At 45.2% G+C, this 21170-nt stretch overlaps 2 protein-coding genes and 3 non-coding genes across 8 annotated transcripts; 4 read left to right on the top strand and 1 right to left on the bottom strand.

Annotated features, from left to right (window-relative positions):
• Nucleotides 1-2528: 2528 nt before the first annotated feature.
• On the top strand, nucleotides 2529-13768 carry klhl21 (kelch-like family member 21). Of its 2 annotated transcripts, none has more exons than XM_070967812.1 (5): nucleotides 2529-2663; nucleotides 8078-9160; nucleotides 10139-10544; nucleotides 11308-11380; nucleotides 11726-13768. In XM_070967812.1, the coding sequence occupies exons 2-5, from the start codon at nucleotides 8134-8136 to the stop codon at nucleotides 12059-12061; spliced, it is 1842 nt and encodes a 613-aa protein (XP_070823913.1). In that variant the 5' UTR covers nucleotides 2529-2663; nucleotides 8078-8133; the 3' UTR covers nucleotides 12062-13768. The 2 variants fall into 2 exon arrangements, with proteins under 2 accessions (XP_070823913.1, XP_070823914.1); XM_070967813.1 differs by lacking the exon at nucleotides 2529-2663 and adding an exon at nucleotides 7117-7453.
• A 56-nt stretch (nucleotides 13769-13824) lies between these two features.
• On the bottom strand, nucleotides 13825-21118 carry zbtb48 (zinc finger and BTB domain containing 48). Of its 3 annotated transcripts, none has more exons than XM_070967809.1 (11): nucleotides 20929-21118; nucleotides 19220-19950; nucleotides 18828-19135; nucleotides 18652-18757; nucleotides 18456-18548; nucleotides 18294-18380; nucleotides 17951-18105; nucleotides 17698-17834; nucleotides 17087-17251; nucleotides 16876-16964; nucleotides 13825-15320 (listed from the first exon to the last, which is right to left on the bottom strand). In XM_070967809.1, exons 2-11 carry the CDS (start codon nucleotides 19934-19936, stop codon nucleotides 14883-14885), a joined length of 2295 nt encoding a protein of 764 aa, XP_070823910.1. In that variant the 5' UTR covers nucleotides 19937-19950; nucleotides 20929-21118; the 3' UTR covers nucleotides 13825-14882. The 3 variants fall into 3 exon arrangements, with proteins under 3 accessions (XP_070823910.1, XP_070823911.1, XP_070823912.1); XM_070967810.1 differs by having other exon boundaries at nucleotides 19220-19947; nucleotides 20929-21104; XM_070967811.1 differs by having other exon boundaries at nucleotides 20954-21023.
• On the top strand, nucleotides 15661-15733 carry trnar-ccu (transfer RNA arginine (anticodon CCU)). The gene has a single exon. It is a non-coding gene; the product is annotated as a tRNA-Arg (tRNA).
• trnam-cau (transfer RNA methionine (anticodon CAU)) lies at nucleotides 15737-15808 on the top strand. The gene has a single exon. It is a non-coding gene; the product is annotated as a tRNA-Met (tRNA).
• trnar-ccu (transfer RNA arginine (anticodon CCU)) lies at nucleotides 16225-16297 on the top strand. Its single transcript has one exon. It is a non-coding gene; the product is annotated as a tRNA-Arg (tRNA).
• Nucleotides 21119-21170: the final 52 nt, after the last annotated feature.

Below are 21170 nucleotides of genomic sequence, written 5' to 3'. Positions count from 1 at the left end.
AGATAAGCTAAGCTAAGCTAAGCTAAGCTAAGCTAACACCTGCTGGGTTCATAATCATCCTCCTGATGTGGGAGTGGTATTGATCTTCTCATATAACTCTTGGCAGGAAAGAAAACACACATATTTCCAAAAATGACAGTCTTAAAAACTCTATGTCTTACAACTGTATGTTTGGGCTACAGTCTCCAGTACATCCCTGTTCTCTGTGGGGAAGAAAACCAAGTGTCATAGTCAAATTTTAATTACTAAATCTCTCTGAAGTGATGTAAAATGTCAGTATCAGTTGCCCTCTGCCAGATTTGTGCGATGTCACTGCGACCCTGTGTAGGAGATGTCCGTCAGCAGTTCCCACATCTACAACGCCTATGGGACACAATGAGGCCAGAGGAAGTTCATCTGCAGGTCAATCTTAATTGCACTGCAAAGGGTATTTCACTCCTTATTTTACATTCCAGGCCAACATCTCTTTCTTGCCGCCTCATTATCCCCCTCTGAGGGATGAGTGGCAAAGGTAGATAGATGTACAGGAGTCCCCCATGGACTGAATTTTAAGCAGCTGATTGAATTAAACATTGTGATAGCCTCAGAGGATATCCTGTCCCACTGTTCTGCTGGTTAAAACTGGTGCAAAGTGGCTGATGGATGACTTTATTCATTCATGCACAAATAATCTGACATTAAAAGCCAGTTTAACATCTTGTTACCATTTTGTTTGTTTAGGCTGAGATAACTTACAAATTGTATATACAATACACTTCATGTACAAGGTTTATTTGCACAAAGATTAGGCTGTGAATACCGCTTCAAGCAAATACTTATTTTCTAAATGTGAGCAGTGGGAAAAGGAAAATGTTAATGATGCCTGGTTTTAGTTTTAATTAGAAGATGAGAGACAATGGCCAACACTCCAAGGCACGGAGGAGGACTGGTGGGATTTCATCATTTCAAGCTCAGGGTTTTGAAATAAGGGCTGGTCTCGCTGATTGTAAAGCGCTGTTGGCAAACACAGCATTGCTCAATAGATGTTTATGAAAAGATATAAATAAGGACAGCTTCCTATGCATCTCTCAGTCGATCTTACTGGATCCAGGTTGCTTCTTCAAACATATCTGTTGATGATGATTTCACACCTTTTTTTCCCACCCTGACATGTCAGAACATCTTCCATCTTCTTTGACCTGGTTTTGACCTGGTTTTTGTCTTATCCTTCAACACTGCCACCAGAGGTCTCCATAAATTGGAAATGATCCTTTAATTGCAGATAACTGAAGGGATACCTTACATTTTTTGAAGGGGGGTTGCATGAGGTACTCATCCATACTTAACTACAGTAGATGGCACATCCCCAGTTTAGGCAAGCAGCAGGAGTACTGGTGCAGGAAGCAGTAATGGACTGCTGTGGGTAGAGACAGCAGCAAAACATATTTTAGCTACCTGAAAAGACCCACCTAAAGAAAAACAAAGCAGTTTAAGTGTGCACTATGTTTAGAATATTTTCAGTGATTTACAGGCAGACAGCCCTTTCTGCCGGGGGACTAATGCACTTATATTACTCTCTTCAAAGCCACCAGACTCCTCTGACAAAAACAGTTCATCAGTTAGCTTGTGTTATTTTGTGGCTTTGGTGCTTTAATATGTTGTTTGGGATCCAGACTAAACACTAAAACACACACACACACACACACACACACACACACACACACACACACACACACACACACACACACACACACACACTCAGAAGAAATTAAGAAATCATTTAACAAAGCAATGCTTCAGCCCGGTGGGTAAAGCCAATATTGAAGTTCTCTTGACCTTGAAACCAGTGGAGCACCAGTCCACAAACTGGACATTGCGCTTGTTTTACATGGGGGCAGTGGCAGAACTGACGACTTCGGAAAGCATCTGATGGGATGGCTTGAAGGTGAATTCAGACATTGCATACAAAACCTCCTCAATCTTATGTTATTTCATGGAGTAAATGCTGTAGACTGTATTTTTATATTGAGACTGTATTTCTTATCTTATCTTATCTTATCTTATCTTATCTTATCTTATCTTATCTTATGTAATCACCAAATTTGATGATTTTAGGTGATTTTGACTGGACAAAGTCGTATGAAAATTTGCAATCTGAGAAACAACTAGTAGCTAAAACTCTCAAAGAAATATAATTAAGTGAAATTTTGGTGCTTTGAGTTTTGCAGATTTTGTAGATGTTTAGTACACGTTTATAATTTTGCACTTTTACTTTACCGTGGTGTTGCTACTTTTACATCCGAGTTCTTCCAGAATTGATAATTATATCTGACCGATGATTGTTGAGTGTGACTTTAGATTTTTAGACTTTTGACTGCTTCTTTATTCATCCCAATTTGGGAAATTATTTCGTTGCAGTAGCAATTAAACATACAGACAAACACAGAATGTATACAACAATTGTTTGGGAAAAAGTAACAAAAAAGTAACAAAAAAAAATGTGTGCGTGTACAGTGTAATATTTCCGACTGCACGTGAAGGCATCATTTATTACGGTACAGGGTGTCATGGCGCAGGAGAGGCCGAAGAGATCGGCGGCATCAAACTTTCATTTCAGCTCGATTTCTAAGCTTTCAGCGCGTTGTACTCCATAAAATAATAACATCTGGCGAAGACAAATACTGGTGAGTTGATTAAAACTGCGTGTGCCTGTTTTTGAAGCCCGTTATTTGAGCCAAGCTGAGGACAGATTGACAGCAGCAGTAACGTAATATACGTTATGTCTGACAGGAAAATAACGTTACGAGCATTAAAAAACGTCATTATGTTCTCCGGCGGGGTGAAATGAAAAGCTTGTTTGGTACATAGACTGCACGCTGTCATAAACATCGCTGAAATGCCTTTATGCCACTGAAATTGTCCTTTTGAAAATGAGTTGATACGTTATGTGGAAAGTTGATTAAGCTAGCTCGATAAGTTGCCGAACAGTTAGCGCACCGCCGTGTTGTGTCATCAGCACATCAAACGCGCTTTATCTTACAGTGACACTTCATCTGTACGTGAGGCTTCGGGCTTATATCTGAGCTGTGATCCAGCATTAACATGTCTTCAAGGCAGTTTGAGGCCTGACTGCTCTGCATGGCCTGTACGGTGCAGATGTTTATTATAACTTGTGGCTGTAGCTCTTGTTACAGGAGCGGAGGAATCAGAGGAATGCAGGGGCCTTGATGTTTGAAATCTTACCTGCTTGTAAAGCCTGACATATGGCATGAAGCAGGCCTTCTGCTTTGCATTAAAATTTATTCTGCCCTGCATTCCTAATCCAAGACTTATGAATCATTTGCTGCTTTAATTACTGGGCAACATCCAGACTGTAAGCTCAGTCATGAAAGTTTTACTTGATGTGGTTCACCGGCTGGTCAGGGACGCTTCAGGAAGGCACATTAGTGGAAGATGTAGATACCTTTTATTCAGTAAAAAGAGGGATGCAACAGTATGAAAACATCCCATAATGTCATTTCTATGTAGCAGTATATCCTCAAGTGCAATACAACATATGACATTAGTAGTTTTCCTCATAAGAAGTCCTGCATTCAAAACTTTACTTAAGAGATGCAGAACTAGTAGCAGCTGAATGCATCAGAAGTGCTCAACGTGCAGAGTGCAATACTCAGTTATTATTGGAAAATACTGATTCTAAGCTATATAATATTGCTGATAAAGTGCAGTATTTTAATTGCGTCACACTGTATTAATCATCACTGATCATATTGTGTTAATTTATATGCCACAAAAAATCTTTAGCTGAGAAGCTGTGAAAGAAATGTGTTGCAGTAAAAAAGTACAATGTTTCCCTCTCAGGTGTGTTGGAGTAGTATCAAGTTATTTCAAATTTAAATGCCCCGGTAAACCTAAAGAATTGTACTGAAGTACAGTGCTTGAGTAAACGTACGTTGTAAACTCCACCTCTGGCTGGGCAGATGCTTGCCGAGACCTCTGCTTGAACGTGGTTTGTTGACAGTGATTGAAACCATTATGTGATCACTTGGAGATCCACAACCAAAAGCGCACTATCCAGATGCGACGCAGTGGTGTCAACACAGCGAGAACACGTCCGTTCTCACACTGTCTCCTCGCCTGGCGCCGGCCCTCCTCCGCAGGGAAAGAGATGAGTGCGGTGTGGTTGCCTTTTTATGGCCAGGCCGGGCTCAGCTGTGGAGAAGCAGGGCTGTATGTCACTGCGCTCGGATGGCTGCTTCGGCCCCCAGCTGCCTGGAGTGACAGCACAGACAGCAGCTGTGGTTGTTATCCTACAGGTCCTCTTCTGGACCACATCGATCGAACAGCCTTCCAGGTTATATGCTGCTTTTCATATTGCCTGTCATTACTTTGATATTCAAAGTAGCTGAAGCTGGACACTTGCAAATTGAAATGGCTGATTTGAATAGCAAAGTTTGAACAAGGTCATTCTGCAGACAGTCGAGCTATTCTGCTGCTGTGATGGCCGATACTGATGTGGACGAAATGCAAAACAGCGCTGAAGCCTGGATGTTCATTACCTTTGATGGTGATTGCAAGAGTGCACCAGCAAGGGGCAACGCTAGCATTCGAAGCAAGAGTAAGCAGCCATGTGCAAACTGTTTTTGATTAACCTGCTCACTTGCACAGCACAGCTCTGCTTGGACTCTTGGTAGCCACATAGTTTTGCGAGGCTGTTGTGCATAAACCAAACAGTTTTTGAAGATGGATGTTTTGTTTTTTTTATTGTTTTGGTTCCCTTGAATCCTCCACTTTGAATCTCCTGTCTTTGCGTTTCACTTTTGGGACGTCAGTCTTGGTCTGTAGGTCGGTCGTCACAGCACTTTGGTCCAGATTCAAATACCTCAGCAGCTAGTTACTGGAAAGCTGTGATAGTTTGTCCAGACGTTCAAAGTCCACAGAGGATGAATCCTGCTTTTATGATCCCCTGACTTGAGGTTGACATTTATGGTTTTTGTGAAATGTCCCTCAGGTTCAGTTCAAAATATAGTTTGTCCAATATTTTGCTTTATGACCGACTACCTGCAAAACGAATGACATTCCCATGACCCTCAGCTATATGCTGTGCTGCTGTTTGACAAACATTAGCATGCCAACATGCTAAACTAAGATGGAAACAATGCTAAACATTTTACCTGCATGCTAGCATACTGATGTTAGCATTTAGCTTAAATCTGTGCCTGGCCTGACAGAGTCTGTACACTCTTAGTCTTGTTCTTCGGATGTTTCAACTCAGATTCAGTAGTTTAATTTAGTCAGCGCCTTACAGTCAAAGTAATTGCAGAGTTTCTATTTACAGTAGCTCTGATTGTTAGTCTACAAAGAGACTAGCAACATGGTTCCCAAATACAGGAATAGACCTTCTCATGAACCATTTCGAGGTGTAGAACATAACGTACAACATTTTGCCGGGACGTTGCAGAAATCCTCTGACTAACAGCTTCGTACCTCTCTGAGTGTTTTTGTCTCGAATAGAACTGCAGGTCATGAGTTCATCTCCAGGGCCAGGCAGGCTAACACTGTTATGGCACATGATGAAAGGGGGCTTAGGGTCCCTTTCGCCCGTATAGCCTGGCTGAGTGGGTCACATACAGGCTGTTACACTGCTCTCTCTGTACTCATGGCAGGGAGATTGTTTCCACTCTGCTGTTTCCCTCCCTCTCACCTCCTCTCTCTCCCGACCTTTGAGAATATAAATTTCTGTCAGCTGCTCTCAGAGCCCGTTGGTAAACACATAGTTAGCTGCTCAATACTTCTGACTCTTGGGGTGTTAAGCTATCCTCTGTAATGTTTAGTAAAAGATTCAACAGCTAAAGAACAGATGTAATAGTTAAATTACTCTGTGAAGAGCATTTTCAGTCTTTATAACAGACGGCCGCGGGAGGAGGAAGTCATGCACCCACGAGCGAGTGGAAGGAAAAGCCATTATCCCCTCCGACATAAAGACAGCCACATACGCAGACGTGAGGAAGATGGGCCCGTCTGTCCTTCAGGACAGCAGTTTGATCCCTCGCAGAGCTCCATGTGCACCGCTGCATTGTTGAACCCCTGTGTGGAATGTGTGCTAAGCCCTTTGGCCAGAGGACCGGGAGCTTCATTACAACCTTTAAACAAATCTCTGTAAGAAGATACCCGTGCATTTCGAGAAGGAGTCATCATCATCATCATCATCGTCATCCAAATATTGACAAGAATCTGACATAGGCCTCAATGCAGGTTCCTTTAACTCAGTAGCAACTTGTATTTTTAAATGTTTTACTGATTTTTGCTTTTTCTCCTGGTGATTCACCTCTAAAACTGAAATGTTACTATACTGTACTGCGTGGTACTGCTATTATAGTACCATAAACATTTCAGAAGCAGTCAGTATTTAACTAACGATTCACTAAATGAACTTGAATTGGAAGGAAAAAGTCCATATTCTGTGATTTTGTTTGGGTCCTGTTCCATATGTGCTGTTCTAGTACATTAAATCTTGTAGTCATCTGTAAATATAATCATGTCACTGATTTCAACATTTATGGCCGAGGCTGCAACTACCGATTGTTTTTATTATTGATTAACATTCAGATTATTTGTTTTATTAATCATGTGGTCAATAAGATGTCAGAAAGTAGTGTAAAATCACTGTTTTCCACAGTACAATATGACGTCCTCAAATCCTTTTTTTGGTCTGACTAGCAGCCCGAAACTGAAGAGTATTCAGCTGTTTGTATAATTGACGATTTTCCCGCCATTAATCGATTGTTTTAGTCTATAAAGTTCCAGAAAATGGTTTGAAATGCCTGTTATGATTTTCACAGCAGCACAAAACCTGAAGATTCAGTTTGCATTGATGGAAAACAGAGAAAAGCAGCAGATCGTGGCTCAGATTGGTGGCTGTAACACAGAAACATGGAAGAAACTGGATTTATCCTGCGTGTGCTGTCCCACGACGGTGAACCTGCCGGGCGGCTGTGAACGTAAATAAATCATTCATTTTAACGTGTTGATAGATGTATGTTTTTGACAGCTGATCCGCCTCTTGTCCTGTTTGTCCGCTGTGATTGGAGCAGGACTGCGGCGAGCTGATTGCAGAACATTGACAGGAAGCTCTGTGTCTCGGTCTGTTGCTGCGTTGATGGTGGAGGAGGCCCGGGCTCAGCTGGCTCCCCTCTCAAAGACCACTTACTCATGCTGACTGACCACAGAGACATACCAGTGGGGGGGGTGTATACTCCCCCCACAGCGGCAGCCCACGGCATGTTAGGTGTTCTCCTCAACCCCCCCCCGTCTGGAAATGGACACTGCTGGTGTATTTATAGCCCCTGAGCACAAGCGAGCTCTCTTTCTTAAACACGAGTGAGGAGCTGGTCGTATTCAGCTGAGCCGTCGTATCTTCTCGCTGTTGTTCGCTGTCGTTTGTTTGTGAACTGCACCTGGAAGGGCTCATCAGGTAGGGAAAGAACAGCTTGGATTAATTTCAAATGTTTTTATTTATTTGGATCAGGGGTCTGTCAACGTGGATCACATGTTTGGTTTCATAGTTTCCAAAACTGTGAAGTGAACTGAGGGAAATCGTTGGTGTGTTTGTTCTTAATCTGACGCTGAGGTTGTAAAAAATGGAATTTCATACGTCTCTTTGGCGTTTGATGTTTGTCAGGAGCTGAACTGTGACTCAAGTCGTGTCTCAATTCTTTCACCATTACAGACCTCTGAGTGCAGATTCGTATTTGAGAAGAGGATACACGATTAGTCAAACGTCAAGAAAATTAATTAATCCTTTCGTATTTGAATCATTTTTAAAGTGATTGTGAGGTTTGTGCTGGTTTTCTTGGTCTTGAGTGATTTTCAATGGATTATCTTTGGATTTTAGACTGTTGCTCAGTCAAAACAAGCAGTTTGAAGATGTTTACTTTGCCTTCAGAATAACTATTTTTCACTATATTTAATAGCCAATTGTGACTCAATTACTCCATTAATCAAGATACGATAAAGGTCCCTGGTTGCAGCTCCAGCATGGTCTGTAACATATAAAGCTTTGATGCCACCTCATATGTTTCTGATTTGTCTCTCTCAGATGAAAACAGCATTCTGAGCACAACCACTGGAAACTGAGACACCCAGAGCGGAGAGATGGAAAAGCCAGTCTTGCAGACACAACCGTCCACCCTGCCTTTCTTCGACACGGCCCATGCCTTCAACCTGCTGCGGGGAATCCACGAGCTCCGCGCCGAACGCAAGTTTTTCGATGTGACTTTGTGTGCCGAGGGCCGCGAGTTCCACTGTCACCGCACAGTGTTGGCCGCTGCCAGTACCTACTTCCGGGCTATGTTCGCCGGAACCTTAAGGGAGAGCGTTATGGACCGGGTGGTTCTACACGAGGTGTCAGCTGAGCTTTTAGGCCTGCTGGTGGACTTCTGCTACACGGGACGGGTCACCGTCACTCAGGATAACGTGGACGTCCTCCTGAAGACGGCCGATCTGTTCCAGTTCCCATCTGTCAAAGAGGCCTGCTGTGCTTTTCTGGAGCAGCGGCTGGATGTGTCCAACTGCTTAGAGATCCAGGACTTCGCAGAGGCCTACGCCTGCAGAGAGCTAGCGGCCAGCGCTCGCCGCTATGTCCTAAAGAACATAATGGAGCTGGCCAAGGGGACGGACTTTGAGCGGCTGCCTTGGAAACGCCTCCTGGAGTTTGTGTCAGACGATGAGCTTTGTGTGGACAAGGAGGAGACAGTTTACCAAATTGCGGTGCGCTGGGTGAAGGCCGATCTCCAGCGGAGACTGCACTACTGGCCCGAGCTCCTCCAGCAGGTCCGACTCCCCTTCGTCCGGAGGTTCTTCCTGTTGGCGCACGTGGAGAGCGACCCACTCGTCTACCTTTCGCCCACCTGCCTCCGCATGGTGAACGAAGCTCGCAGCTTCCAGTCCTGTGAGTACGACCGCCACGACAGGCCCTGCCACCGCATGCGGCCGCGGCCGTCCACGGGATTGGCAGAAATCCTGGTGGTGGTGGGAGGCTGCGACCAGGACTGCGATGAGCTGGTCACAGTGGACTGTTACAACCCACAGACCGGACAGTGGCGCTACCTGGCTGAGTTCCCTGACCACCTCGGAGGAGGCTACAGCATAGCGGCCCTCGGGAATGATATGTATGTCTCAGGTGAGCCGTGAGGTCACACAACTTTCTACACAACAGATGTTTTGTGTCAGAGGCCGTTGGTTGGCAAATATTTGAAATATTGAGGCCTCAAAACTCAAATTTCATAATGTTTTTCTAAGTTTGCATAAAGATGTACTCCATCATACGGTGGGTGGAGTAAACTGTACATCAGTCACACTTTCAGCCTGAAATGAATCATCAGATTCTTGTTTCTTGAAGTTCAGTTTACAGACGGCGTGCGGCTTCTGAAGCTCCAGTCGGTAGATTTCCACTCCCGCTCCCTCATCTTATGAAATGGCCGTCAGGCTGTGCTTATAAATAAACTGCAGGCTGTTTGGCTGGTGGCTCCATGTGTGAGCAGCGAGGCCCAGTGAGGCAGGACGCGGTGTGCTGCCAGGATAGCCGTGGTGTTGTCACCATCATCATCTTCATCAGCGATGGACTGGCCCATCCTTGCCAGGATCATCCCAGACCTTCACTCAGAGCTCGTGTCTCCTGTTTGACGCCGGCGGCGGCTGTAAATTTAGCAGCGTTAGCTCACACCTTCGATGACAGAAATAACAGCAGCGTATGATTGCATAATGCTGACAGGCAGATTTAGATTTCATACCTTTGGATGGAGTTTCTTTCAAATAACATTGGTGATATCATTTATGTATTTGTTGAATGAAAATGTGATTTTGTACTAATATGTGAAGACGCCTGAGCAAATATCCATATTAATGCTGTGATTGACATAAAACAGGGCTCTCAAAAAGCCTTTGATGTGACTGTGGAGAGAAACCGTGATGACAGTGAACTCAGCACTGTTGTGTATTTTATTGCCTGCAGGACTGAAATGAATCCACACACACACAAACCAAAGCTGCTGCTTTGCTTTGTGTGACTTTTTATTTTGCTCCATGACGCTAAGCAAGCAAGCAAATAGAAATCCTTGACAGTTGTTAACAGTTGAGACGACATCTCTGTCTCCTCCAGGCGGCTCTGACGGCTCTCGCCTCTATGACGGCGTGTGGCGCTACAATTCCAGTGTCAACGAGTGGACCGAGGTGTCACCCATGCTGAAGGCCCGCGAGTACCACAGCTCCTGCGTGCTGAAGGGTCAGCTGTACGTGGTGGCGTCGGACAGCACCGAGCGCTACGATCACGCCCTGGACTGCTGGGAGGCCCTGCCCCCGATGCTGCACCCCATGGACAACTGCTCCACCACCACCTGCAACGGGCGCCTGTACGCCATAGGCTCTCTGACCGGGGAGGACACCATGGCCATCCAGAGCTACGATGCAGACACCAACCGCTGGGCCATGGTCAGCTGTGGGCAGCTGCCCCCATGGTCGTTCACACCGAAAACCGTGACCCTCAAAAGCCTCATTTACTTTGTCAGGTCAGTTATGTATCCCGCCACGTCTGACAGGAGGAGAAACAGCTCCTGTCTTACTTTAAGACCTGTTTAAGGAAAGTAGCCCGTGTACTCAGCATAAACACCTGTGGTGGAAAGTAACAAGCACGTTTACTCCAGCAGTGTGCCGAGAGACAGATTGGTGCTTTACTTTTCCATTTTATGCTGCTTTATACCTCCAACAACATTTGAAGATTTTAGTACGTTCCTCTCATTAATTGTCTCACGGCCTCTCAGATTTATCTGGTGACCCTTTGGAGGGAGCTGACCCTGAGGTTGAGAACCACTGGCTTAAACTACCTAACAGTACATAAAGTAGATAAAAGTCGCTCCACCTCATCCAGATACATCAGTAAAATTCTGCTAGTGCACTGATGCTTCTGTATGTCATTTATTAGGATACTTTTATTTTAAATACTTAGTGAAAAATTGTAATGGAGTGTTTTTATGTTATTGTATTGGTTCTTTGTTTAAGGATACTAAACTCATCATGGTAGATTAATCTAAACTGTCATTCTGCCGCTCTGCCACATGGGGGCGCCACTGCACTCACGTTGTCTTCTTTCCTGTTCAGTTTCCTGCTGTGAGAAATGACAAAACAGGACTTCCTTTCAGATTTGGTGCTCCTGTAAAGATCAGAAAATCTTCATCACGTTACAGCAGAGACCGTCCTCGGTGTAAAGCGTCTCTCATTGTGAAGCAGTGATTGTGTTGGCAGCAGCTTGACTGTGTGTGTTTCTATTCGCAGGGATGACTCAGCCGAGGTTGATGTTTATAATCCTCAAAAGAACGAGTGGGACAAGATTAGTCCGATGACCCAGGTTTGTATTTCATCGACTGTTGCCTGCCAGCGCGTTTTATTAGCGCTCGCTTGTGACCTGTGACCTACAGGACTGTAAACAGGTGCTGACAGCACTGCAGTGAAGCCGAAGCTGAGGGTGAAAACTGCTGTTTTTAAAACTGCACTTCATCACTAGTTGACTTTATGTTTCTGAATACAGGAAAGATGATGGATGACTGATGACAGATAATTGATTACTGCCTCTAATCATTTTATTTTTACTGACTAAAAACAGAATATTCTTATTTTGTACGACCTTTTTGTCATTTTTCAGGTCTGTATTACATCATGAAGTGTACTTTCTTAATCTCATTTCTGTATCCAGGTCCACGTTGGAGGCAGCGTGGCGGTCCTGGGTGGTAAATTATACGTGTCTGGTGGTTACGACAACACATTTGAGCTGTCGGATGTGGTGGAGGCCTACGACCCCGCCGCCCGCTCGTGGACTCTGGCTGGACGACTACCTCAGCCGACCTTCTGGCACGGCAGCGTCAGCATATTCCGCCAGTTCATGCCCCTGGTGTCCAGCGCGTTCGAAGCTACTGACGTACCCGAGTCCAACGCCATCCACCTGCACCGGCACCAGCGTCACCAGGCGCTCCACAACCTCAACAACAATCTCAACCAAAACCAGAACCAGGATGTGAACCCGGCGCACTGAGCGTGGAGCTAGAAGTTGTGTTTTCGGTCTGTTCTCCCTCTTTGTGCCATGAGTAGTTTACCTCATCACAATGCTGAAGCGGTTAAAGGCAGCAGAGAAGACTGAGTGTGTACAAAGTAGTCTGAGCTCCTTCTAATCCACTGGACTGCCAAGCTGTCACACCGATAATTACTCACGTCTGTTGACTGGATGAATCACAGAATGGTCTGGTGTTCTTAGCCCCATCTGGTCTCGCTGTGTGCGAAACAGGACCGGATGGATCTCATAAAGAAGTTCAGGGAAGCGGCCCTTTATGCTCTGAATCGAAGGTGGGGAAGTTAACAAACAGGTCGAGTTATGCTCGATCAGAGCTAGTTCACACAGCGTGTGTCCGATCATGGTGGAAATCCAAAGGCAAAGGGACAAGCCAGCCTTCAGAATGGGGGAGGAAGTGATGTCATGTAAATGTGAGGGTAACCTCACCTCTGCACAGCTGAATAATCCTGGGCTGAATGTCAGATTGTTGGAAAATTATAGAAATTATCTGGTGCAGCGCCCGTTAATCTGAAAAACGACCATCTTGTAGTTTTCATCTTCTTTTCCTCATTCTGCTGCATCGAGCTCTAATGGGCTCGTTGCTGCCCCCTGTGGCCAGAGAGCAGACAACACCCACTGCAGCACTTTTTCCCCATTGGCTACAAAGGGCAGCTACAAGCCTCGTTATAGTGGTTAACCTCCCCACCTTCAAGCTGCTTCCCTGAGCTTTTCTATCAGACTGTGTCCCACACAGTGGACGCAGCAGCCCCCAGCGTGGACGCCTGTGTTAGCTGTCAGCTACAGTGGAAAACAGTAGATTTAAGCTTGAAATGCTTGAAGGGAAACTTCACTGGTTCTACTCATCGGAGTCCGTGAGGAGGTCTTCAGGTTCGGCTGCATGTGTGAAAAATGTTTGTGGAAAAAAAAAAGAAGCTTTTTGTGGCTCCAGAGGAAGCCGCGTGAAGTCTGCTGAATTGCAGTCAATGCATTGTGGGTAATGTAGGAAAGGAAAGACGACCTCTGGTTCTGCTGCTTTGGTTTTGACGCAGTGTCAGTCTGACAGTGTTGTCGCTGGAGGTGGAGTACTCTTCACTGTTTGTAGCCCTAAATATTTGGTCAGAAACAGCAATAATCTGTTTACATTCCAAAAATGGCACCATTCACAGTTTATACGGAGCGCTGAAGAGACGTGGCCGAAGAGGAGGGTTGAAAGATCTCGTACTCAAAGGTGTGCCGAGTCATCTTCTGTCATCATCGTAAAACTTCAGGCTGCATGCGACGTTAGCTTGTGCTGGGTTGTGATAATTACGCTGCACGCCGTCTCCTCGTGTCACTCCCGACCCTTAAACTGGGCTCCATCAGCCTTTATAACCACCAGTCAGACGTGCATGAATTTCTTTAGAAAACAAAATGCATTTACGGATGTTTTGTATATTTATTTATGGATATACTGTATTTGTGTTGCGGTTGCTTAAGATGTCCCTGCCGATCAGTCAACACTAAAACGCTAAATGTTGGCCACAACTGGAAGTGCAAAAATATCTCAACTTGTTCTAATGTAGAGCTACCTTTGCTTTGATGGTAAATGTATTTTTGAGTGTTTTTAATGTCAGTGCATCCTTGTTTTCGTAGGTTTCGTACGAGTTTGTGATGTCGAATCGGTTTTGTAAATACAGTCTATTCTTAAGCTTCCGTACTGTGTTTGTAGAATGTTTACAGTGTTTAGCATCAATGAAACTGCAGGCAGGTCTGAGAGTTTATTTTGCTGAGTCACATTTGATGAGCTGTTAGCAGGTTGCTAATGTATTTCTTATAAACAGTGGACAGTAGTTTTGGCTGAGTGTGAAAAGACAGATGCATTAATTTTTTTACAGACAGCGAGAGTGAGTTAATGTGTTCACTTATAAAGCTGGATATTTTAACAGAAAATCATTCACCTGTGTAGTGTCGTAATTCCAATAAGGATGTTCTGATATCTGCAAACAGTGTGCGTTTATCACAGTCTCTGTGTGCCGAGGATGTTAGAAATGACACAGAGCAACAGACAGTATGTCATTTCTGCCACTAGGGGTCTCTCAATCATAACAGGAAGAAAAGATGGAGTGTGACGATCTCATGAAATACCAAGGGATCATGGGAGTTGTTGTCTTCATTGTTAAACTACCGTTAAAGTACCTAGCTAGTTAGCTCACCGACTTCCTTGAACATTAGTGGAAACATTTGAGATAATTTAAGTACAAAACTTCAATATATATAACATAAGTCTAGTCGTTTTTAGACATTTTAATGCGTAATTGTTACATACTGCATGTTTAAAGGTGCATCATTTTCTTGTCAACAAACAAAACTTAAATCTACATTCAGCGATTCTCACCAAAACACGTTGTGTGCATCCTTAAGATCCAACAAAAACGCCAAACTATGCTTTTAATGCCTTCAGTGACAAGAATGAAAACCACTGAGGATCATTTATTAGTTACTGATTTCCCAGAGTGCAGCTGCAGAGGCACACTGATGAAAAAGAAGCTTCATAAAACAAGTATTTCACATTCAAGCAGCCTTCGCGGGCGTGCAGTTCACTCACTGCGTTAACTGTTAAGAGCATGACGGTTACTTGCTGCTCTTCTCTTGCAAGTCTACAAACTGAACAGGAGCTGACCTGTTTGCAGTTTATCCTCCAGTCTGTGGTTTCAGGCTGTGCCTCTTCATCCCTTCTGTCACATTTAAGTTCTTCTCTTTTAATAAGTGTTTTCTCCAGAGACCTTCGTTCTGAGCTGGCTGCACACAGTCTCTGGTCTTTCAGTCCTCAGGTCTTACTCTCCGACACGTTCTCAACGATTCCCTCCATATCCATCGAGGACTCGTAGGCCTCAGTGACCAGCTGCGACTGCTGCAAGACTTCTGGCACAGAGAAACTCTCCGCTGCCTCGACATGTCCCAGGTTCTGGTCGGACGCCACCTCCTCCATCGCGGCGTCACTCGACTCGATCACCACCCTCACTATGCAGCTTGAACCGAGGCCAGACCTGGAGTCGGGCTCTGGGTGTGCGGGCTCCTGGCCATCGGCGGTCTCTGGGCCGTAATCTGTCTCCTCTGCGATCAGCGAGGCTTCCACCGCTTCGGTTGCTTCGTTCTCAGCAGGGCTTCTGTCCACATCCTGCACTATCACGTTCCTCAGCTTCCTCTGCCGGGGGTTGTAGTTCTCAGTGCGCTTGTGGATTTGAATGTGTCTTCGCAAGTGTGCCTGGGAAAGAAAGCATGGCGAGATGTGCGGGCAGTGCAATGAAATAAGGGGGTAAAAATAGTATTCATTCAGCCTGAGTAGATCTCAAACAATCAAATAGTCAATCAAATGTGTTGATAAGTTCCAGCTTCTCAAATATGAGGATTTCACAGGCAGTCGTCACATGGGCAGCAAACACATTCGGGCCCTGATGTTATGTCCCACAAAGGCTGCCATCTCCACCCAAAAGGGGCTCAGAAAGGATTACAGCATGAATGCCATCAAAAATGGAATTTTTGGAATTTCCCCTTGTGGGACTAATAAAGGTATATTGAATTGAATTGAAAAATGACCTGCAGCAGCCTCAGTGGCCTAATGGATAAGGCACTGGCCTCCTAAGCCAGGGATTGTGGGTTCGAGTCCCATCTGAGGTGGGTAGCAGAGTGGCGCAGCGGAAGCGTGCTGGGCCCATAACCCAGAGGTCGATGGATCGAAACCATCCTCTGCTATGGCAGCAGTTTTACACTGAGATATCTTTGGACTGCAGAACGAGACATTTGAAGACGATACTCCAACAGATGAATAACATGCAGGTAATAAACAGTCGTAAACTGTGTACCAAGCCTTTTGCGGTTCCACAGGAGGCTGTGCGAAGTATAAATTGCTTTAAGTGATGTCACTTGAGTCATTGTCAACAGACATCTGGAGACACCACCTTGAGTTTTGGGAAACTGAAGTGAGCAGTTTTCATGTTCTTAATGTTGCGTCAACCAAACAGTTAGTTTGCATTGTTGGACACAATGAACAACATCACATGGGAACCAAACTCATTCAGGCCCTGATGTCACGTCACACAAAGGCCGTCCATAGAAACGAGGCTCAGAAAGGATTACGGCATGAATGCCATCGAAAAAGACCTGCAGCAGCCTCAGTGGCCTAATGGATAAGGCACTGGCCTCCTAAGCCAGGGATTGTGGGTTCAAGTCCCATCTGAGGTGTGTGGCAGAGTGGTGCAGCAGAAGCGTGCTGGGCCCATAACCCAGAGGTCGATGGATCGAAACCATCCTCTGCTATGGCAGCAGTTTTACACACTTCAACAAGACAATAACATGCAGCCCTGATATCCTCCATGTCAAAGCTTTTGCAGTTCCACAGGGAGGCTGTGCCAAGTCTGCCTCAAGTGATGTCACTCGAGTCATCGTCTGTTGGGTCCGAAGGCTTCAAGTTTGGAAGTGAAAAAGATCTGACGGTGTGTTGTCAGAACGATGTGAGTTTACCAGTCCCTGTCACACTCTAATCTCTGACCAACTGCCAGGAGTGGAGTTGCATTGTGGGTAATGTAGGCACCAGGCACCAGGACACGGAAGAAGAATGTGTGAAATAAAAAAGACAATGCTGCTGGTTCTGCATTGATTTTGATGAGTACAACAGTGTTATGGGGAACTCATAATAAAGCCACCAATGTGTGGATGTGACTAACGTTCATCTACGTAACTGTGATGTGTTCCAGAAAGCAACAGGCACATTCACCAACAATGTAAGTACCTGTGACGTGCAGCACGACAGGTGCGCTTACCTGCCGAGTGAACTTGTAGCCGCAGTCTATACACTCAAACTTCCTCATGCCCTTATGGCGACGCAGATGAACGCGAAGTTGCTCCTTCGCTGGTGAAGGCAAAAACCAGGAGAAGAATGAATCCTTGACTTACTCACAAAACATGTCGGCTGACAGCAAGAGTGAACTGGGTAAACTGCAGTATATGTTGTATTACTGCGGTCCCTCTTACCTTTGAAGGTTTTGCCACATATGTGACAGCAGTGGGGGCGGCCTTCCTCGTGTTTGCTGGCCTTGTGGCGGACGAGGGCGCCTTTCTCTGTGAAGCGCTGCTCACAAACATCGCAGCTAAAAGGACGCTCACCAGTGTGCGTCCGGTTGTGTTTATCTAGACTGGCTGGAGAGAGGAGATTAAAAAAAAGTGTCTGATTTCCAGCGTGAAGCCAAGAAGCTCACTTCTGCTCACAGCCACAGTGTGCGAGCTGTACAGTGACACCTGAAGGTGAAGCTTATTCATACTCCCCAGCAGGAAAATAATCTATTTATATAAAGATTGTGTATTTATCTGTTTATGTATAGAAAGATCATTATAATTCATCATCAGACTCAAAGGACTGACATGGTGAGAAATGTGCATCACTACACACACTCTCACCGCCTGTGGATGTTGATACGCAGCCATGAACTAACTTCCTGTTGCACTGGTATGAATCTGTCTTTTTCACCTCACACAGCGTCTTTGCATCACGTCTCTCCCTCTGCACCCCCTTCAGCTCTCTGATCTATCCAGCAGTGATGAAGACAGCCATGAAGACGGCAGCAGCCCAGAAGGAGAGCCGTTACCTTGCGTCCTGAAGGTTTTGCCGCAGAGGTGACACTGGTACGGCCTCTCGCCGCTGTGTATGCGTAGATGCATGTTTAGGTTGTTCTTCTGGGAGAACGCATGGCCACACAGGTTACATACAAAAGGCCGCTCGTTTCTGTAAAGCAAAACAAAAAATAATTATAATAATCTGCGGAAATGCATTCACAGTTTTCCTGAAAACTCATCTCCAAATGCACAGGTACGCATATCAAACCAGTGCTGTTCCACTACCTGTGAATGGCTTTGATATGCATCTGCAGGCCGTTTCGACTGGAGGCTCGATGGCCGCACTCCTCACACACAAACGGCTTTTCGCCTCGATGTTTGGCCGCTTCGTGCACACGCAGCTCTGTCCGAGTTAAGAAGGTTTTGGGACACTGGGGACACTAAAAAGCAGAAAGTGTAGCAGAATCAGAAGTACAGGCTTATAAATTCAACGCAAAAGAGACTCTTCATGAAAATATAAGGGCAAAAGTGTGAAACCTTAAGCTTGAAAACACAATTTAAACCATGAAATCTTCATTTACTGGATCACAACTCAGTCAACGCGTCTTTGAAAGAGAAGAGATCTTACTGCGTGTGGTTTGGGATAACCGTGAACCTTCATCATGTGAATCGTCAAGTTTTTCTTGTGCATAAACTGTTCAGCACAGGTTGAACACTGAAAGAAACGAAGACGTTAATGAAGATATTTTTAAAAACTGCATAAAACCCGTCTGCGTTCATCAGGCTGCACCTTGTGAGGCATGTCTCCGGTGTGGGAGACAACGTGCAGACGAAGCTCTTCTTTCCCGTTAAACGTTGAGGAGCACGTCAGGCAGGTGTACGTCTGGAATTATAACACAGAACAAACGCTGGTGATTCTGGGGTCTTGCTTGATGTTGAGGACAGATTTCACCAGCAGCAAAGCCGACACCTGGTTTCTCACTCACCTGTACTCGAGCACAGTCTCTGATCTCGTGTATCAAAAGATTCTCCTTCCTGAAGTACCTCTTCCCACATTTCAGGCAGCAGAAGGGCCTCTCCCCTGTATGCCGCCTGTGAAAAACACTCATTAGTGGACATTCTTTCAACTGTGCTTTGGAGGAAAAACACTGAAGTCGTTTACCTGTTGTGGACTTTGAGGTAGTATTTGCTCTTGAAGGATTTGTCACAGATGGGACACTGCACAGAGTCCTTCTTGGACTCTCCTTCCACAGCCTCACCGTTCTCCTTCTTGTCTGTTTTGCAGACGGCTTTGCGCCTCCGTGCAGTTGATGAGGACGGAGATGAAGAACTGGGCTCGGCGATGGGCACGTACTCTTCATCTGTGTCCTCAGTGATCCCCTCCAAATCCCCCCCGTCGTCATCTTCTTCTACTCCCTCGAGTACCTGGCTAACACCATTGTCATTTACGCCAATCTGCAGCTCAGCTCCCTGCAAACAGCAAAAGTCGGGTGTAATAAAAGCCTCCATATTCAGCTTTAAAATCATCATCGTCATTATTTGCATGTGTTCTACCTCAGTTTCACCAGGTGGCTGATCTGGGCTCTGGTTCTCCACAACATCACCACTTTCCCTCTGCGTAGGAATCGGTGGAGGCCTCTTGCTGGATTTTTCAGGGGATAGAAAATCAGTGTTGGGGCTTTCATCAGTCACCAGCCGCCTGGGACCCTTCACAACACGACCAGAGCGGGTGGTGGTGGTGGTGGTGGTGGTTGTGGCAGCCATGGTAAAATTAGCTGTGGCAGAATCAAAGATGGACTCATCTTTTGTGACCGTAATCAAGTTCTCTTCCTTGACTGGACAAGCGGAGGCTGTGTCTGATGTAGACTTTCTAGGTCTGCCTCTTTTCCGCTTGAAAGGTGCAGGATCCTCAGAGGCTTCCTTGAACTGCCGACAGAGGGCGAGTGCTTCTGGCACACACAGGCTGGCTGCTGCATGCTCCACCTTGTCCAGGTTGTCGGGATCCAGCTTCAGCTCTCCGGTGTAGACAAAGTTCAGCAGCAGCTCCAGGCCATCGTTGGGGCACTCCTGCAGGCAGAACTCCATGCATGAGGCAGCGGGCATGTTGGCCTGTTGGAAGAGTTCGCTGAAACAGGCAAGGATGTTGCGGTGGGCCAGGTAGACCACCCCACCTCCCACGTTCAAGACTGCATCACAAAACCTCCCTACTGCCCTCTGCTGGTTCAGGGTGGACAGGACACGCTGTGCATGGTTGCTCTCTGCTGCAGGCATCCCTCCACTTTCTGCTGCAGGACACAGTAACATTATACTGAATGTAAATAAAGTGACTTATGACATTACTCACATAATGTCCCCTCCAGAACCATCCTACTATTCATAACCCTGAATACACAGTCTACAGCAACAGTTTGACAGTGTGCACACCAGGGCCGCAACTAACATTTTTTTTTTATTATTGCTTAATTTGCTGTTTACTCTCTCAAACAATCATTTTGTCTATAAAATTTCAGAAAATAGAGAAAATCATAATGTTGCTCACTATGTTAGCTGTACGTCGGCTCGCTGTTCTTTCAGCTGTATGTCTGCTGCACATCTAGCTTACACAATTAGTCAATTAACTGATTAGCAAATCAACAGAGGATTAATTAGCAGCTATTCTCATAATCAATTAATTGCTCAAGTGATTTTTTTAAAGCAAAGATGTCAACAAACACTGGCTCCAGCTTCTCAAATGTGAGGATTTGCAGCTTTAATTTGCCTTATCTGATAGAGATCTTTGAGTTTTGAGCTGTTGGTCAGATAAAAGAAGATTGTGATGAACATATTTCCCTGTTTTCTCACATTTTATGGCCAAGCAATGAATCAAAAAGTAATTGACAGATTAATCAACACTGAAAATCAGCTTATGCAAGTATATTGAGTAACGTGTCCAAACATACTTGACCAATAAAGCTGTTTCTGATCATTTCACAACTATGTGTTGAATATTTAAGAGAGCTCGATATCTCTTACATCGGGTTAAGTCATCCACTTCTTGAAAATTTAGCAAGCCGAATTACATTTGTGCCATGATAGCTACCACCTTAAATATGCTGGATTATTACAATAAAACACTTTCCAGTACATTTTCCGGTAACGATCATATTTCTACTGTTGAGACTGCTTTTCTTTAAATTATTGCAAACCCCTGGCTACCTGCGCACCTCGACGTTTATCTCCTAGCACATATTTTAAGACGCTCCCTTAGCATGATCCGTACGCACCCGACAGCTGCTTTTTCAGACTCACATCTGCACCATCGATGAAAGATGATTATTTCCTCTTATTTGACGAGGAGCTGCACTCGCTTTGGATCTACTGTAAATAGTTTGGAAACGTAGCAAAGACGCTAACGTTACATGTACCTTCGTTTCGTTTCTTGTAGGCCCCTAAAAACTGCAAAAGGAAGAGGATGTGACGCCGTTTACGCGACCGAACTCCGGGATAAACGTTTGTTGTCCACCAC

The sequence above is a fragment of the Chaetodon trifascialis genome, chromosome 8 (genome assembly GCF_039877785.1).
Source record: "Chaetodon trifascialis isolate fChaTrf1 chromosome 8, fChaTrf1.hap1, whole genome shotgun sequence".
In the NCBI taxonomy this organism is placed as follows: domain Eukaryota; kingdom Metazoa; phylum Chordata; class Actinopteri; order Chaetodontiformes; family Chaetodontidae; genus Chaetodon; species Chaetodon trifascialis.
This window is presented reverse-complemented; position numbering and strand designations above follow the sequence as displayed.

Excerpts from the sequence above, each read along its gene's own strand:
- zbtb48 (XM_070967809.1), bottom strand. The coding sequence starts at position 19,936 with ATGCCTGCAGCAGAGAGCAACCATGCACAGCGTGTCCTGTCCACCCTG. Across the intron at positions 17,252-17,697 it reads CAAAACCTTCAGGACGCAAG|CCAGTCTAGATAAACACAAC; the intron begins GTAACGGCTCTC and ends TCCTCTCTCCAG. Across the intron at positions 16,965-17,086 it reads ATGTGGCAAAACCTTCAAAG|CGAAGGAGCAACTTCGCGTT; the intron begins GTAAGAGGGACC and ends TGCCTTCACCAG.
- klhl21 (XM_070967812.1), top strand. The coding sequence starts at position 8,134 with ATGGAAAAGCCAGTCTTGCAGACACAACCGTCCACCCTGCCTTTCTTC. Across the intron at positions 9,161-10,138 it reads GAATGATATGTATGTCTCAG|GCGGCTCTGACGGCTCTCGC; the intron begins GTGAGCCGTGAG and ends TGTCTCCTCCAG. Across the intron at positions 11,381-11,725 it reads AGATTAGTCCGATGACCCAG|GTCCACGTTGGAGGCAGCGT; the intron begins GTTTGTATTTCA and ends TTCTGTATCCAG.